General features: G+C 43.4%; 1 protein-coding gene across 1 annotated transcript in view; it reads right to left on the bottom strand.

Annotated features, from left to right (window-relative positions):
- Nucleotides 1–2,957: 2,957 nt before the first annotated feature.
- SNX24 (sorting nexin 24) overlaps nucleotides 2,958–14,939 on the bottom strand; it is a 219,554-nt gene continuing 207,572 nt past the window's right edge. The window contains exons 5-7 of the mRNA XM_073556433.1: nucleotides 14,061–14,093; nucleotides 10,299–10,363; nucleotides 2,958–7,576 (exon numbers count right to left, since the gene is read on the bottom strand). Of these exons, the coding sequence (XP_073412534.1) occupies nucleotides 7,506–7,576; nucleotides 10,299–10,363; nucleotides 14,061–14,093 (169 nt within the window). The 3' untranslated portion in view covers nucleotides 2,958–7,505. The remainder of the gene's footprint in view (nucleotides 7,577–10,298; nucleotides 10,364–14,060; nucleotides 14,094–14,939) is intronic.

The following is a 14,939-nucleotide window of genomic DNA, read 5'->3' as shown; positions in this document are numbered from 1 at the left end:
AACGGAAGAGCCCTGAACTGAAAGTGCCTTAGTGTGCCCTGAATATAAAGCGCTACCCTCAGGTATTTCTGGTAATCTGGATGGATAGGGATGTGGTAATACGCATCCTTTAAATCGACTACTGCCATGAAGCAATCTTGATGTAGCAGCTTCACTGCCGTAGTTACTGATTCCATCTTGAAGGTCGGGTTCTTTATCCATAGATTGAGGCGTCTGAGATTTATGATTGTCCTGAATGACTGATCCGGTTTTTTTATTAGGAAAAGGGGCGAATAAAACCCCTTTCCTTCCTGTAAGCGTGGCACCTCGGACAGTACCCGCTTGTCTATCAGGCTCAGGATTTCTGTTTCTAAGGCCAGTTGTTCTTCGGTCATCTTCCTGATAGGTGTGATGACGACCACGGATTTTGGCTGACGAATAAAGGGGATTTTCAGGCCTTCTTTTAGGATGCTCAGAATCCAGGTGTTGGAGGAGATCTTTTCCCAGGCCTGGAAAAAGAGTGCCAATCTCACTCCTACTGGAATACTGGCGTCACTGTGGTGACTTTTTGGAGGTGGAGGTGCCTCCACCAAACATAAACCCTGATTCTTTCTTCTTTTTATCCTCCCATCTTCTCCTGTCAGCGGGAGGACGTCCTCTATTGAATCTTCCCCTCCGAAAGGGCTGTCTCCTCTGATCCATAGGGAATCTGGGGAAGCCTTTTTTCTTATCGCCTGCTTTCTCCAGAATATCGTCCAAATTTTTGCCGAACAGGAATCGGCCATCGCAGGGGAGAGAGCACAATTTGGCCTTGGACTGAAGGTCACCCGGACAGCCTTTAAGCCATAACGCGCGTCTAGCAGCATTTGATAGTGACGCTGCTCTGGCTGTTAATCGCATAGAGTCCGCCGAGGTATCTGCCAGAAAAGCCGCTGCCCCGTGCAAGAGATACATGTCTGATAAGATCTTCTCTCTTGGGACCCTTGACGCCAGCTTCTCTTCTAACTGCTGCAGCCAGATCATGAGGGAGCGTGCCGTGCAGGTGCCCGCTATCGCCGGCTTAAGACCTCCTGCTGTTGCTTCCCATGCGTGCCTCAAATATGAGTCCGCTTTTTTGTCTAGCGGGTCTCTAAGAACCCCTGCGTCTTCCAAGGGCAGGGCCGACCTTTTGGAAGACCTGGACACCGCTGCATCTATTTTTGGGACTTTGTCCCATATTTCCGTATCCTTGTATTCAAAGGGGTATCGCCTCTTAGAAGCGGATGGAAGGGCCCCCGATTTTTCAGGCTTTTTCCACTCCTTCTCAATAAGCGCCTGGATTTTCGCGTTTACTGGAAAGGTTCGTTTTTTCCTCTCCTGAAGCCCCCCAAACATGACGTCCTCTAGGGCCGCCACAGTGGGATTCCTTCCAGGACAGGAACCCAACTGAAGCGGGGGAGAGGTGCCGCCCCTTATGTCTCAGTAGGTTCCTGTCCTGGCGGGGCGGATCCCTCTCTCATGTGGTGCTGTCATGGGTGAAGGGAAAAAAAGATTTTTATTTTTACAGCTCTATCTTATAAATTTCTGTGGAGCACTTGGTGGTTCAAAGTGCTCACCACACATCTAGATAAGTTCCTTAGGGGGTCTACTTTCCAAAATGGTGTCACTTGTGGGGGGTTTCCACTGTTTAAGCACATCTGGAGCTCTCCAAACGTGACATGGCATCCGATCTCAATTCCAGCCAATTTTGCATTGAAAAGTCAAACGGCGCTCCTTCCCTTCCAAGCTCTGCAATGCGCCCAAACAGTGGTTTACCTGCATATAGGGGGTATCAGCGTACTCAGGACAAATTTTACAACAACTTTTGGGGTCCAATTTCTCCTGTCACCCTTGGTAAAATAAAAAAATTGGATCTGAAGTAAATTTTTCGTGAAAAAAGTTCATTTTTTTCTTTAAACAAACAAATATTCATGTGAAGCACCTGAAGGGTTAAACTTCTTGAATGTGGTTTTGAGCACAGTCAGGGGTTCAGTTTTTAGAATGGTGTCACTTTTGGGTATTTTCTGCCATATAGACCCCTCAAAGTGACTTCAAATGTGATGTGGTCCCTAAAAAAATGGTTTTGTAAATTTAGTTGTAAAAATGAGAAATCGCTGGTCAACTTTTAACCCTTATAATTTCCTACCAAAAAAACTTTTGTTTCCAAAATTGTGCTGATGTAAAGTAAACATGGGAAATGTTACTAACTGGTTTGTGCACTATGACTCTCCGATTTAAGGACATAAAAATTAAACTTTGGAAAATTGCAAAATTTTCAAAATTTTCGCCAAATTTCCGGGTTTTTTTTCACAAATAAATGCAAGTCATATCAAAGAAATTTTACTGCTATTATAAAGTACAATGTCACAAGAAAACATTCTCACAATCAGCGGGATCCATTGAAGCGTTCCAGAGTTATTACCTCATAGAGACAGTGGTCAGAATTGTAAAAATTGGCCCAGTCAGGAAGGTGAAAACAGGCTGGGTCGCGAAGGGGTTAAAATGTAAAAGATGACAATATATACATTTTTTTGCCTAACATGCAAAGGAAATGTCATCTTTAACTTTAGGCCTTTTAGAGGTCAATTGAACTTCAACTTGCTTGATCGTTCACAATAACTAATTTTGACCAGGGGTGTGCAAACTTTTACATGCCACTGTAGGCATATATGAGGCAGTCCGCATTGGGTTGGGAAATCTGTGGCCATTCTGTACATACACCGTGAATGTAGAATGTGTGAATCCGGCTTTATAGGCATCTACATACATGAAGCACCACTTCTGGATATGCTTTCTATCCCTTAAAGCCCTCAACACACATGGCTTCTGCCGCAACGTAACATATGATGTGGTGGTGTGCTGGTGACAGACAGTGGTATTTGAGAATGTAGTATAGAACCGAACTCCACCTTGGAGTGGCGCTATATCACCTTCCTCAGTGAAACTAAAACAGACAAATCTTGCAGTTAATATTCTTTATTGTAGCAAAGATTCAAGTCTAGTTTTTCTTCCATCTCATCAATAGCATCATAAAGACATAATAGCAATTCTGTAGTGGTAAACGTTCATTAATCCAACAATAGCATGCCTGATTTATTACATAACGTACAAAAATATAGCGTACAGTAAAAATACTAATATCTCATGCAGCGTCCGTGGTGTCACTGTACTACTCACATACGTATTACACAAGCTGAAGTTCCTACACTGTTATGGAACAGTTACAGCCAAGTAGTTATATTCTCTAAAGCTTTGTATCTTATCAAATATACGTTTTGTACCAGTTTCAGGGAATCCCTTCAGGCCACACAATCTCTTCTATAGACACCAAAGACTGGTGAACAATCACCTTGAATAAGAAAACAATCTAACCAATCAGCAGTTAGTTTGTATTTGTATAATAGAAAACATTTGATTTGTTAAGAGGGAAACTTCAAGCAGCACCGTTACATTATTCTAAAAGCGTCAGTATTTCCCATCACTTTAAATATTCAGATGTTAATTCATTATTCAGATTTTACTGTTTTTCACTCACACTTATCAGCAGGATACAAAATCTATGCAAATAAGATACAGTACCTGCAGTCAACATTATTATTCTTGTCTCTGTCCTTAGATTTCTGGGAACCCAAACCCCCTGTGAATAGAGCGGTGCATGTGAGACAACCACCCCTATAGACAGGAAATGACAGTGTTCGCACATGCTCACTAGAGCTTCGCTTACACAGGGGACTTTGGCACCCCTCTTCATGTGATCGGCCAGCGATCATACATTTATCAACTATCCTGAGGACAGGCAATATATATTGTTTATGGGTCATCCCCTTTAATAACACTGAATATGATGGATCATACATAATGGCTTCTCTGCCTTTCATGGGTATGCAACAAAGAAGAGAGGACTTCCCAGCAAGCCCTGTAAGGGTATATGCACATGGATGCAAATTGAGATATCTCTTTCCATGATATCTCTCCTTTTCAATTTCGTTATCCTACAAATAAAACTAAGGTTATATGTGTAAGATATTAATTTGTATTTCTCTGATGACTTTTAATCTTCATGTGAACTTTGACACTGGGTGTCATCTGATCCATTGGGCATTGTTTTCAAATGCTGATGTGTACTTAAACCCTGTATGCCTATGACTCTTGTACAATATTTGTGGTATGTCCTGATGAAGGGGTCACCTGAAACGCGTAGAATAAACCACGTTGAAACCTCTACAATTTTTGGAATTCTTCTTTCGGCAGCGCGGGGATGATCCTTCCTTCCTACCTAAGAGTATGCTTCAACCAGGTCCTGCACTGACCTGTGGATCTGCAGCAGCTGCCATTAATATGTCTTTCCTTCACTCTCACCAGGTGAGTAGTTCTCTTAGTGGGCAACTCTGTGTAACGTTTGATAAGACCCTATTTGCGCTTTTGTGTCTCCCTCTTTTCTCTGACAGGGTGAGAATCAGGCTTGCCGCAGTTAAAGGGGTATTCCAGATCCGAACACAAGCACATCAGGAGGTGAGCGGGGCAGACGATGTCTCATTTGCTACCCGCTAACATGAATTGGATAAGTAAATGATACCTGCCGCTCGCGCACCAGTATATGTAACATCATTGGCTTCACTCTTGTGCATGCAAAAGTGAGTCGGAATACCCCTTTAATGTATGAAAGACCTCCACACCCGATCATCAGGACTGAAATATCATGGTAGAATAAACCAATTCTGCTTATAAATATATGTAACACTTTACATATCCGATTACTGGTCGCGGGGCGTCCGGCTGCAGATACCCCAGCAATCACAGCATCACTAGTAAACAACATCAGTATTCACTGGAACGGCAGTGCCGCATACAAGATCCTATCACGTGGAGCATCTTCTAGTGCTGTAGCACTTACATTTTCTGCAGACTTGCAATCAATTAACATAATGGTAAAACCCCTTTGATCTTTTGGATGGTGACCTGCCCAAGGCCAGAGATTCTCCTACATAGGAGAACTCAACAAATTACAGAAAATCCCCTTTCGTGTGCACAACAAACGTGGAAAAGTATTTTAGTAACTATCTTGTTTGCTGTGTTCTCAGTGCTTGAAGTTCTACTCATCCTCCAGCTCCAATGTCCCCATGATAATATTCCTGGCTCTGCTCCATCAGTTCAGTCATTGATAGGTGGTGTATCCATGCACATGGTGCTCTTACAGCTCATCCAGCGCTATCTGTGGCATGTGTAGTGAAGTGGGGAGTACTGGGCTTGGCCCCATCTGTACACTTTGCACGTGCCATAAGCTGCTGAGGTGGCTTGTACTGGATGTTGGTGTAAGAGCATATAATAGTCATACAGAGCTTATAAAGGCCCTGACACTATATGTCTGCACTGTGAGTACCAAGCGCTGCTGGACTGGAGGTTCGAATGAAATTCGGTGGGCCAGCAGGTCCTTTAAAGGGAACCTGTCATGCAAAATGCTATTAACTGGCAGATATGGGGTTAATCTGCAGGTTAATAACGTTGTAAACCAGCCCAGTGCAGGGACCCCCGCTGCCAGGAGGAAATGAACTTTATTTCCCCTGACAGTGTTCTGGTTTCAGTCATGCGGGCGACACCATTCTGTGTATAGAGAGTGGCGGCCATAACTGTGCCCCCCGCACTCACTGATAGTGGGCCCTATTGCTGAGCGAGCTCTCAGTCTAGTAACAGCCACCACTCTCTATACACAGAGCGTTTACTGAACCTGCCCCGGTGCCACCCCCAAGACTGAGACTGGAACACTCTTAGGGGAATAAAGTTAATTTCCTCCCGGCAGCAGGGGTCTAAGTCCCAGCGCCGAGCAGGCTAGTAATGCTATTAGCCTGCAGATTAACCCCATATCTGCAGATTAATAGCGGGTTTTTTTTTTTCAGGTGTCAGGTTTTCCTTTAAAAGAACATTTTTGTTTTAATTTTAATTGCTTTTAATAAATTTCTAAATCTAAATTAATCTTTATCGGATTAACAGTGTGTTTTTTGTTTTTTTTTAAATAAAGCAGTGTCAGGGATGTTATAGGTCCTCTTTAACTAACAGAGAACGGGACTGGAAACCCAGGACTGGGAACAGCAGAACAAAGGAGCTGTAGGCATCCTGAAATAACAATGTGTCAAACAAGCTAATTACTAAACTCGCTCTCAAACTTCATTTCATGATGATTTTAGTTTTTCTTAAAGTTTTATTCCCATCTTTTACATATCCACAGGATACGCCATAAATGTATGCTAGAAGCAGGTCCCACCCATCTCGAGAGCAGGGCTAAGTCAAATGAGGCTATAGCAGAAATGTGAAAAATAGGAATAACGCTTTTAAACATTAAATTGGAAAATGAATAGGATGCGCAACTAGCAGAGGCTCCTTGGCCACACGTCTGTCCTCAGTGGCTCTAAGGCTTCCCTTTTAGTTTGAAAAACATTAATAGATGAGCAGCACGTTAACTCCCAATATATTATATATAGACACACACCAGTTTCTATAAAGTAGCTTATTAACTTGTATATTTGCATCATTTATGAAAATACCTATTCCCTTTCTGACCTCACTGAGTAAAGCGAGGGAAAAGTAGAAATATATTGCACTAACGATAACGTGACTCATCACCAGAGCCGCCCGATGAGTCCTAACTGAAGATGCTCGGCTTTTCAGAGCTGGAAATCTGCTCTACAATTCATCTAAGACATTTCCTGTTACGGAAATCTAACTTGCCCTTCAATGGCTCTGGGCACTGTATATTTAAGGCGAATCTGTCAGCAGGTTTACGCTATGTAATCTGATAGCAGCTTGATGTAGGGGCAAAGACCCCAATTCCAGTGATGCATCACTTACTGGGCTACTGGGTGTAGTTTGTATAAATCCCTGTTTTCCCTGCTGTTGATGTCGCAGTGGTCAGGATGCTGAGCTGTGTATAACCCCGCCCCCACTACTAATTAGCATCTGGCTGACAATGTGCAGTGCACACAGGAAACTGCCAATCAGTGCTGGGGGCGGGGTTACACAGATCAGCTTGACTGGTCTGCATGTGAAACCTAGTCCTGCAGTGGTAATCTCCTACTGATAACACTGATTGTACTAAAACTCCAGCAAGCTGCTGAACAAGTGACACATCCTTGGAATTAGGGCCTCGGCTCCTACATTATGCTGCTCTCAGATTAAATGGCAAATTTGTTTTAATTTACAAATTGGCTGAAGGACAAGATCACGGAGTAGATCCCGAAAAATGGCATCTTCTGACACATTCTAAAAATACGGTAATGAGATATACAGTCCATGCGTTTGCCTGTTTGGCAAGTAGACAGGCATGATTTGACACTTGTGGTGGGCTCTTGTTGCTCCCTTTGCTCCATTATTAGATTCCATAGTAAACAATAAATACACTAGTACACTGATTAGCGGGCTCCATCGCCAGCACAGCAGCCAAGCATTCAAGAAAACGGATTATCCCCGACTGCTCCGCTGGTTTCAGGACGGATATTGCTGACGATATCAGAGTTTTAGCTGGTCTGGAGATGTGGGTAAAATATGCCATGAAGAACGCCCTCAATCACCACATTGGCGGCAAGGTCTGGAGGGAAAAAAAAGGACATTGACACAGGATTAGTTGCTGATCTGTATGGACAAGGAGGGCAGCAGGAAATACTCCAGTGCACAGAAGCTGATCCTCCACCATTAACATTTATTCTATTTATTAAGAATAAACATCACCACTACTGATTGTCACAGGCAAGAGGTAAATCTGCTAAAGAGTTGGTTTTAGTTTTTGAAGAGTAAGGAGCTTTGTTTTGGTTTTTTTTTTGTATTTTTTTTTTTGTTTTTTTTAAAAGAAGTTCTGCAACATCTGTTGCGCTTTAGGTTATGCTGTTTAACACCACAGAAGCTGAAGAACCTCTTTCTTTTCAAGAGATTGTGACAGGTCGGTCAATTAATGGTCAACACAAAATGCGATTATTTCTATAAAAAACGATCAGCAGTACCAAATGTTGCAGGAGAAAAACAAGTGAATCCTATGGACTGACCTACATTTTTGCATTGATTACTAATAAAATGCGGGCAGATTGTTATCCAAGTAACAATTACACACAATCTAAGGATACTACTAACATTCAAACATTGTCCAGTTGTACTGTTCATGTATGTTAATAAGTAAACATTCTGTGTCTGTTAAGAAAGTAAGTGAACCCATGACTAGGGCACACTAGATTCTCTGTGAGCAGCTGTAGCCTCCACTAAATGTTTCTGAAGCAGCAAATAAGATTTACACATCATTGAGGACAATTTTTGGACCATGTCTTTCTGCACATGTATATCAGTTGATCAATATGTCTGGGATGTCTTGTGTGCACAGAACTTTTCACGTCTTGCCTCTGCATCTGGATAGGATTAACGTCAGGCCATTCCAAAATACAAAGACTTACTGCCTTACACACTCCTGTAAAATGTTCTGATGAGTCTGAGAATTCATTGCTCTCTAATTCTTGGTGCTCCCTCCATCATGCTTCACAGTTGGGATGAGGTTTTGGAGTGTTCTTTTTCTTCTAAGCATAGCATTGTACATATATGGCAAAAAGTTCAATTTTTATCTCATTTGGCATTGCACATTTGTTGAGAAGCAACTGGCACATTCAGGCAGACTTGGACCAACTTAAGATTACCTGAAAAACTTTTTGGGGGACTACAGCAGCTTCCTTCTGTACTCTGGGGAACACCAATCTTGTTCATTGTTGTTATAATAGTGGACACATAAACAGGGTTTTGCAATCGATAGAGTTTTCGGGTCTTGCGATTATCTCTGGGTTATCCATCACCTCTTTCAGGATTGCCCGCTGTGCTCTGAGAGTGATCTTAGAAGGAACCAGTCACATTCAGAACTGCCATTTACCTTAAAGATATAGAGTTAATCTGTAGGTAAATCATTAAATCCTGTGCAGCCGACTTACTGGAGCAGCGGCTAAAGTCATTGGGTGAGACGCAGGGAACTGTAACAGTCACTGCTCACGATACAATGAGCGAGCGGTTACAACTCCCCATCTCTCTGAACTTCAGCCCTGCAGTGTATGTGTGCAGCCCATGTGTGTAGAGCAGGCTGTCAATCAAAGTGCTGGGGAGTGGTTACAGCACGCTCAAAGTATAGTGATTGGTAAATAAGACAGCTCCTGCACCACCCCGATTACTGGAGGAAAGTGTCTTCAGGCAGAATAAAACTTCATTTTCTTTCTGAAGCCGTTGCACTAATAAACTCGCTACATGGGATTTACAGGATATTTACCTGCAGATCCCCCCTATTTCTGCTTTGAAATCATGTTTTGGAAAGGTTCCCTCTAATAGGATGCACACTGCTAGGGAGAGATGCAACAGTCCTTTTTTTTACGTTTGCAGACAATATGGCTGTAGACTGATGGACACCTCGCTCTTTATCAATTCTTTTCCAACTTCATGCATCTCTATAGTACATTATTATCTGAGGTCTTCCACAATCTGTCTGCCTTGAGTCATCCATCATTTACACTAACCCATCTTTATTGAGAAGAACCTACTAGGCTTTGTGTGCCTTAACGCAACGGCAAAGCAGACAAAACAAAAAATGCCATTAATCCAAAGTAATTGAAACACATTTTTGCAATTAGCTTTTAGAGACGTTATTAACGCAGAGGGTCACTTACTTTTCCTTCCTGCATAGTGGTGATTACTCAATGTGCCCAAAACATGAATGGCAAAATGGTTTGGGTTATTAGTATAGTTGGACTGTGTTCATCTACAATTGTGACAGACCTCAGTTTATTAGTAATCAAAGCAATAATATAAAGAAGGGGCTCGCTCAACATCTCATACAACTGTGTGTAACAAAAAAAAAATACAATACATGTATAAGTATAAATATGCACAGTATATACACACACACACACACACACTATATATATATATACACACACACACACACACACATATATACACATATATACACATAGTATATTAGAGATAGATATATATATATATATATATATACACATACACACACACACACACATATATATACATACACACACACACACACATATACATACACCTTTCACATAGCCACATTTTACAGCTGCCTGCATATTATTAGAAAGCAGTGTAAATATTTTTGGTACATGTACCATTATGATAAAGTCACTATTTCATATGATGTGTGTGTACCCATTTCCTCTCCCAGCGTTGCCCTTTACTATAACATGTACTTTTCCTAATACTTTGTGGTGCTGGGAGTGATCAGTAAACAGCAGATAACACATGACGGATTTGATTACCGCTGGCTTTAGGCAAGACGTATGGATCCCTCAGGAATAGCAGCACAGGCTGGTGGGACAGTTTGCTGGAAAGGTCAACAACACAAGTATCAGCATCACGAATGGGAGGCAGAAAATACAACAAACTAGTTTCAATAGGATGATGAGCGGAGGCCGCAGTGTGGTGATTCTCAATGTTCTCACATGGGAAGCTCTAAAGTGAAAATCTGCAGGTGCCTTCATGTGACCATGATATTCTCTTCATGCTCTGTGTATTCAGCGTTAGAATATTACTACAATGGTGTACGTATGTGATTATTAGGTTTTGTTTACCTACCTCTAAGAGTAAGCGTAGCTACTGGGGGGGGCAAAGGTCGGTCGCCCCACGCTCTGATGAGCCCAGCCAGGGCTACACTACTTATAACTGTATCAGCGTGTGCAGCGTGCTGATACAGCTAAACTCTGCGGGAGACATGATCTCACCGCTTTGGGGCCCGTGAGCCGGGGAGGCCCCGTAAGTTCAGCTGTATCGGCATCTACCAATACAGTTGAAAGCAATGATGGAGGAGGGAGTGTCAAATGACGCTTCCTTCTCCATCATTTTTCCTCGACATCTGAAGTCTCAGTATGATGACGTCACTACATGTTGTCTTCTACGCCGAGATGTGTGACGCTTCAGAAGACAAGCTGCGGAAATCAGAGCAGAACAAGGAGGAGAGGAGAGTATTGTATTTTATTATTTGTTTTGTTTTAGAACAATGTGGTGGCCATAAAACTGTACTGAGGACCATGGAGGGATGCATTATACGGTGAGGACCATGTGGGGGATGTAACATAGTATGAGGACCATGGGCGGTTGCACTATACTGTATGGACCAAGGGCGGTTGCACTATACTGTATGGACCAAGGGCGGTTGCACTATACTGTATGGACCAAGGGCGGTTGCACTATACTGTATGGACCAAGGGCGGTTGCACTATACTGTATGGACCAAGGGTGGATGCACTATACTGTATGGACCAAGGGTGGATGCACTATACTGTATGGACCAAGGGTGGATGCACTATACTGTATGGACCAAGGGCGGTTGCACTATACTGTATGGACCAAGGGCGGTTGCACTATACTGTATGGACCAAGGGTGGATGCACTATACTGTATGGACCAAGGGTGGATGCATTATACTGTATGGACCATGGGCGGGTGCACTATACTGTATAGATCAGTAATGGCGAACCTATGGCACGTGTGCCAGACAGGGCACGTAGAGCCCTCTCAGCTAGCATGCGGCCAAGGCCTCGCCTCACTGTTCAGAGTTGCAGCTTCCTCACACACATTGAGCGGCGCGGCTGCGGAGCTGAATGATGATGTACTCCAGCCGCGCCTCTCAATGTGTAAGAGGAAGTGACAGGAAGGACGCTGCCTGCGCGCGCAGACCGCGGAGAGGTGAGTGTGCCCGCTGGTGTGTGTGTGGCCGCTGGTGTGTCTGTGTGTGTGTGTCGTGAATGTGGCCCTGTGTGTGTGGAGAGGGCCAGTTATGGCGGTGATGGGGTGAGGGACAATGATGGGAGTGATGAGGAGAGGGCCAGTGATGGGGAGAGGGACAATGATGGCAGTGATGGGGAGAGGGACAATGATGGCAGTGATAGGGAGAGGGACAATGATGGCGGCGATGGGGAGAGGGACAATGATGGAAGTGATGGGTATCATGATGGGGCATATTCCAGCGTGATGGGTATCATGATGGGGCATATTCCAGCGTGATGGGTATCATGATGGGGCATATTCCAGCATGAAGGGGATCATGATGGAACATACTTCTGCATGAAGGGGATCATGATGGGGCATATTCTGCATGAAGGGGATCATGATGGGGCATATGTCTACATAAAGGGGATCATGATAGGACATATTTCTACATGAAGTGGATCATGATGGGGCCATTTCTGCATGAAGGGGATCATGATGGGGCATTTCTGCATGAAGGGGATCATGATGGGGCATTTCTACATGAAGGGGATCATGATGGGGCATATTTCTGCATGAAGGGGATCATGATGGGGCATATTTCTGCATGAAGGGGATCATGATGGGGCTCATGATGGGGCATATTTCTGCATGAAGGGGATCATGATGGGGCATTTCTACATGAAGGGGATCATGATGGGGCATATTTCTACACGAAGGGGTTCATGATGGGGCATTTGGCACGTGTTGGCACTTCGTCAAATTATTGGGATTTAGGTTGCAGTTTGGACACTCGGTCTCAGAAAGGTTCGCCATCACTGGTATAGATCATGGGCGGTTGTACTATACTGTATGGGCTATAACCCCTGGATGAAGCATTTCATAGCAAAACGCGCGTCAGGTCTGGTGTGTCCCTGGTTTCATACACTGCAGGTAATGTTACCTTTACTATTAGTCCCATATGTGTGGTCTATATGTTGTTAGGTAGATTTGTGCTATGCAGGATTGTCACTAACTCATTTACCCTTCACTTAGCACTTCTTTTTACTTTCCATATGTTTTTTTCTGGCATAATACCTTTTTGTATTTGACTGATTTCATATGGACTATACAGTATATAGGCTATACTACAAAGGGGTACCCACTTCTTTGTTTCCTGTATTTGTTTCTCCCATTCGTGTTTATCTATTGTGAGACTGGTTTTATATATATGTCTTTTTAATCATTTACAATATAGATTTTTTTAGCCCTCATATCTTTAAGTGTTAACTGTTTTTGGCTGTTTCAAGCTTCTTTTTGGTACTACTCTTAGTGAATTGAGAAATTTGGTGTAGTTGTATGGGCTATGGGATGCATACTGTATGGGCTACATTATACTCTATGGGCCATGGGGTGCTTTAAACTGTATGGGCCACATTATACTGTATGGGCCATGGGGTGCATTATATTGTATGGGCCATGGGGTGCCTTATACTGTATGGGCTACATTATACTGTATGGGCCATGGGGTGCATTATATTGTATGGGACATGGGGTGCGTTATACTGTATGGGCTTTGGGGTGCATTATACTGTATAGGGTGCATTATACTGTATGGTCTATAGGGAGCATTATAATGTATGGGCTACATTATACTGTATGTGATATAGGGTGCATTATATTGTATGGGCCATGGGGTGCCTTGTACTGTATAGGGTGCACTATACTGTATGGTCTATAGGGAGCATTATAATGTACGGACTATGGGGTGCATTATGATGTACTGAGGACTATATGGGGGCTATTATAATAATTGGAGGCTTATGTGCGAGCCTTTAGACTTTATACCTTGTGGCGATTTATGCGGGATCCATCATACTGTGTGGAAGGCTGTGTGGGGGCCATTATATTGAACGCAGGCCCATTATACTGAATGGTGGGCTGTGTGGGTGTGACAATTGTGGGATCATGCTTTTCCAGGCAGTGGAGAGGTGGGGAACAGTAGAGTCGACATACTGTGCATGTGGAGGGTACTGTGGAGGAATTCATTGATGTGTCTTTGTTGTAATCTCTGCAGTAGAGTCCTGGCTAGGGAAGTTATCATGTCGGTCTGAGCCAGATAGAAAAAATGGGAAAAGTGAATGACTCCACCAGAAAGATCATTAGCTGTAAGTCACTATATATAACTGTACTGTAATCGCATATGTTCTGCAGCACCGGTATCTATCACTATATGGCAGTAATAGGTTGGTCTTTGTATCTTTATTAGTAACAGCGCGGTCATCTGCTGAGATTCTCCTACATCATGAAGTGTGCAGGAAATATAATCTTCCTACCTTGTTTCTTCTGATTCAATGTCATCAATGGAGCTGAAAGACAGAACAGTTACAACTTAGGACAACATCCTAAACTCCCCCATATACATTAGATTAATGTCAGCTGAACCTGCCGATATCGATTAATTGTTGGGGAAGTTTTTGATCGGCCACATCCAATCTGGGAACTTCGAACACATTGTTCTCCTGGAAATAAGCTGCCACCACCAAACATATCTGGTGACGGCCCACTCATAGAAAACAGGAGTGCTCTGGTGTCACAAAGAGACAGCTAAGATGGCTGCCAAACAAACCATTGTTGGGCTGACAGCAATTTACAGATGCTAACTACCTGGCTGTCCTGCCCAGCGACGGCTTAGAAGGATCACAGAACTTCTGCTGCTTCCTCGCCTGTGTTGCTCTGTCAATGGGGCATCGGCCGACGTCATCCTGACTGACAGCCGCATCCCCGCAGTTTGACATCCGGCTCCCTTATGCCTATCAGTATGACATCTCAGTCACGCCCCATCAACAGAGCGGAAGAAAAGCAGTTGCTCTGTCGACAAGATGTCACTGACAGATAGGTACAAGGCACAAAAGGCAGGTAATTATCAACTACCTGCCTGTAAGTTCTTAGGACCATAAGAAAAAAAAAATAGTCCCAGTTCACCCTTTAAGGATAAGCCATCAATATCAAAGTACTTTATCTTCTTGCACATGTCACTTTATGTCTCGTGTTTACAGCACTTGTCTTGCACCTTTTCTACTGTTGCCTAAGAACCTACCTACATTGGCGACACCTTTACTCTCCTTTCCTGAATAAATGACTGACTGTATGCTGCACCAGTCCAGGGCTATCTAGGAGTATTAGGGTCAGCCATCGTGGAGCAGGGGCGCCAA

This window comes from Dendrobates tinctorius, unplaced genomic scaffold (assembly GCF_039654945.1).
Source record: "Dendrobates tinctorius isolate UK_male_01 unplaced genomic scaffold, ASM3965494v1 ptg000003l, whole genome shotgun sequence".
Classification (NCBI taxonomy): Eukaryota; Metazoa; Chordata; class Amphibia; order Anura; family Dendrobatidae; genus Dendrobates; species Dendrobates tinctorius.
Note: the sequence above shows the minus strand (reverse complement) of the source record. Positions and strands in the feature narration are given on the sequence as shown.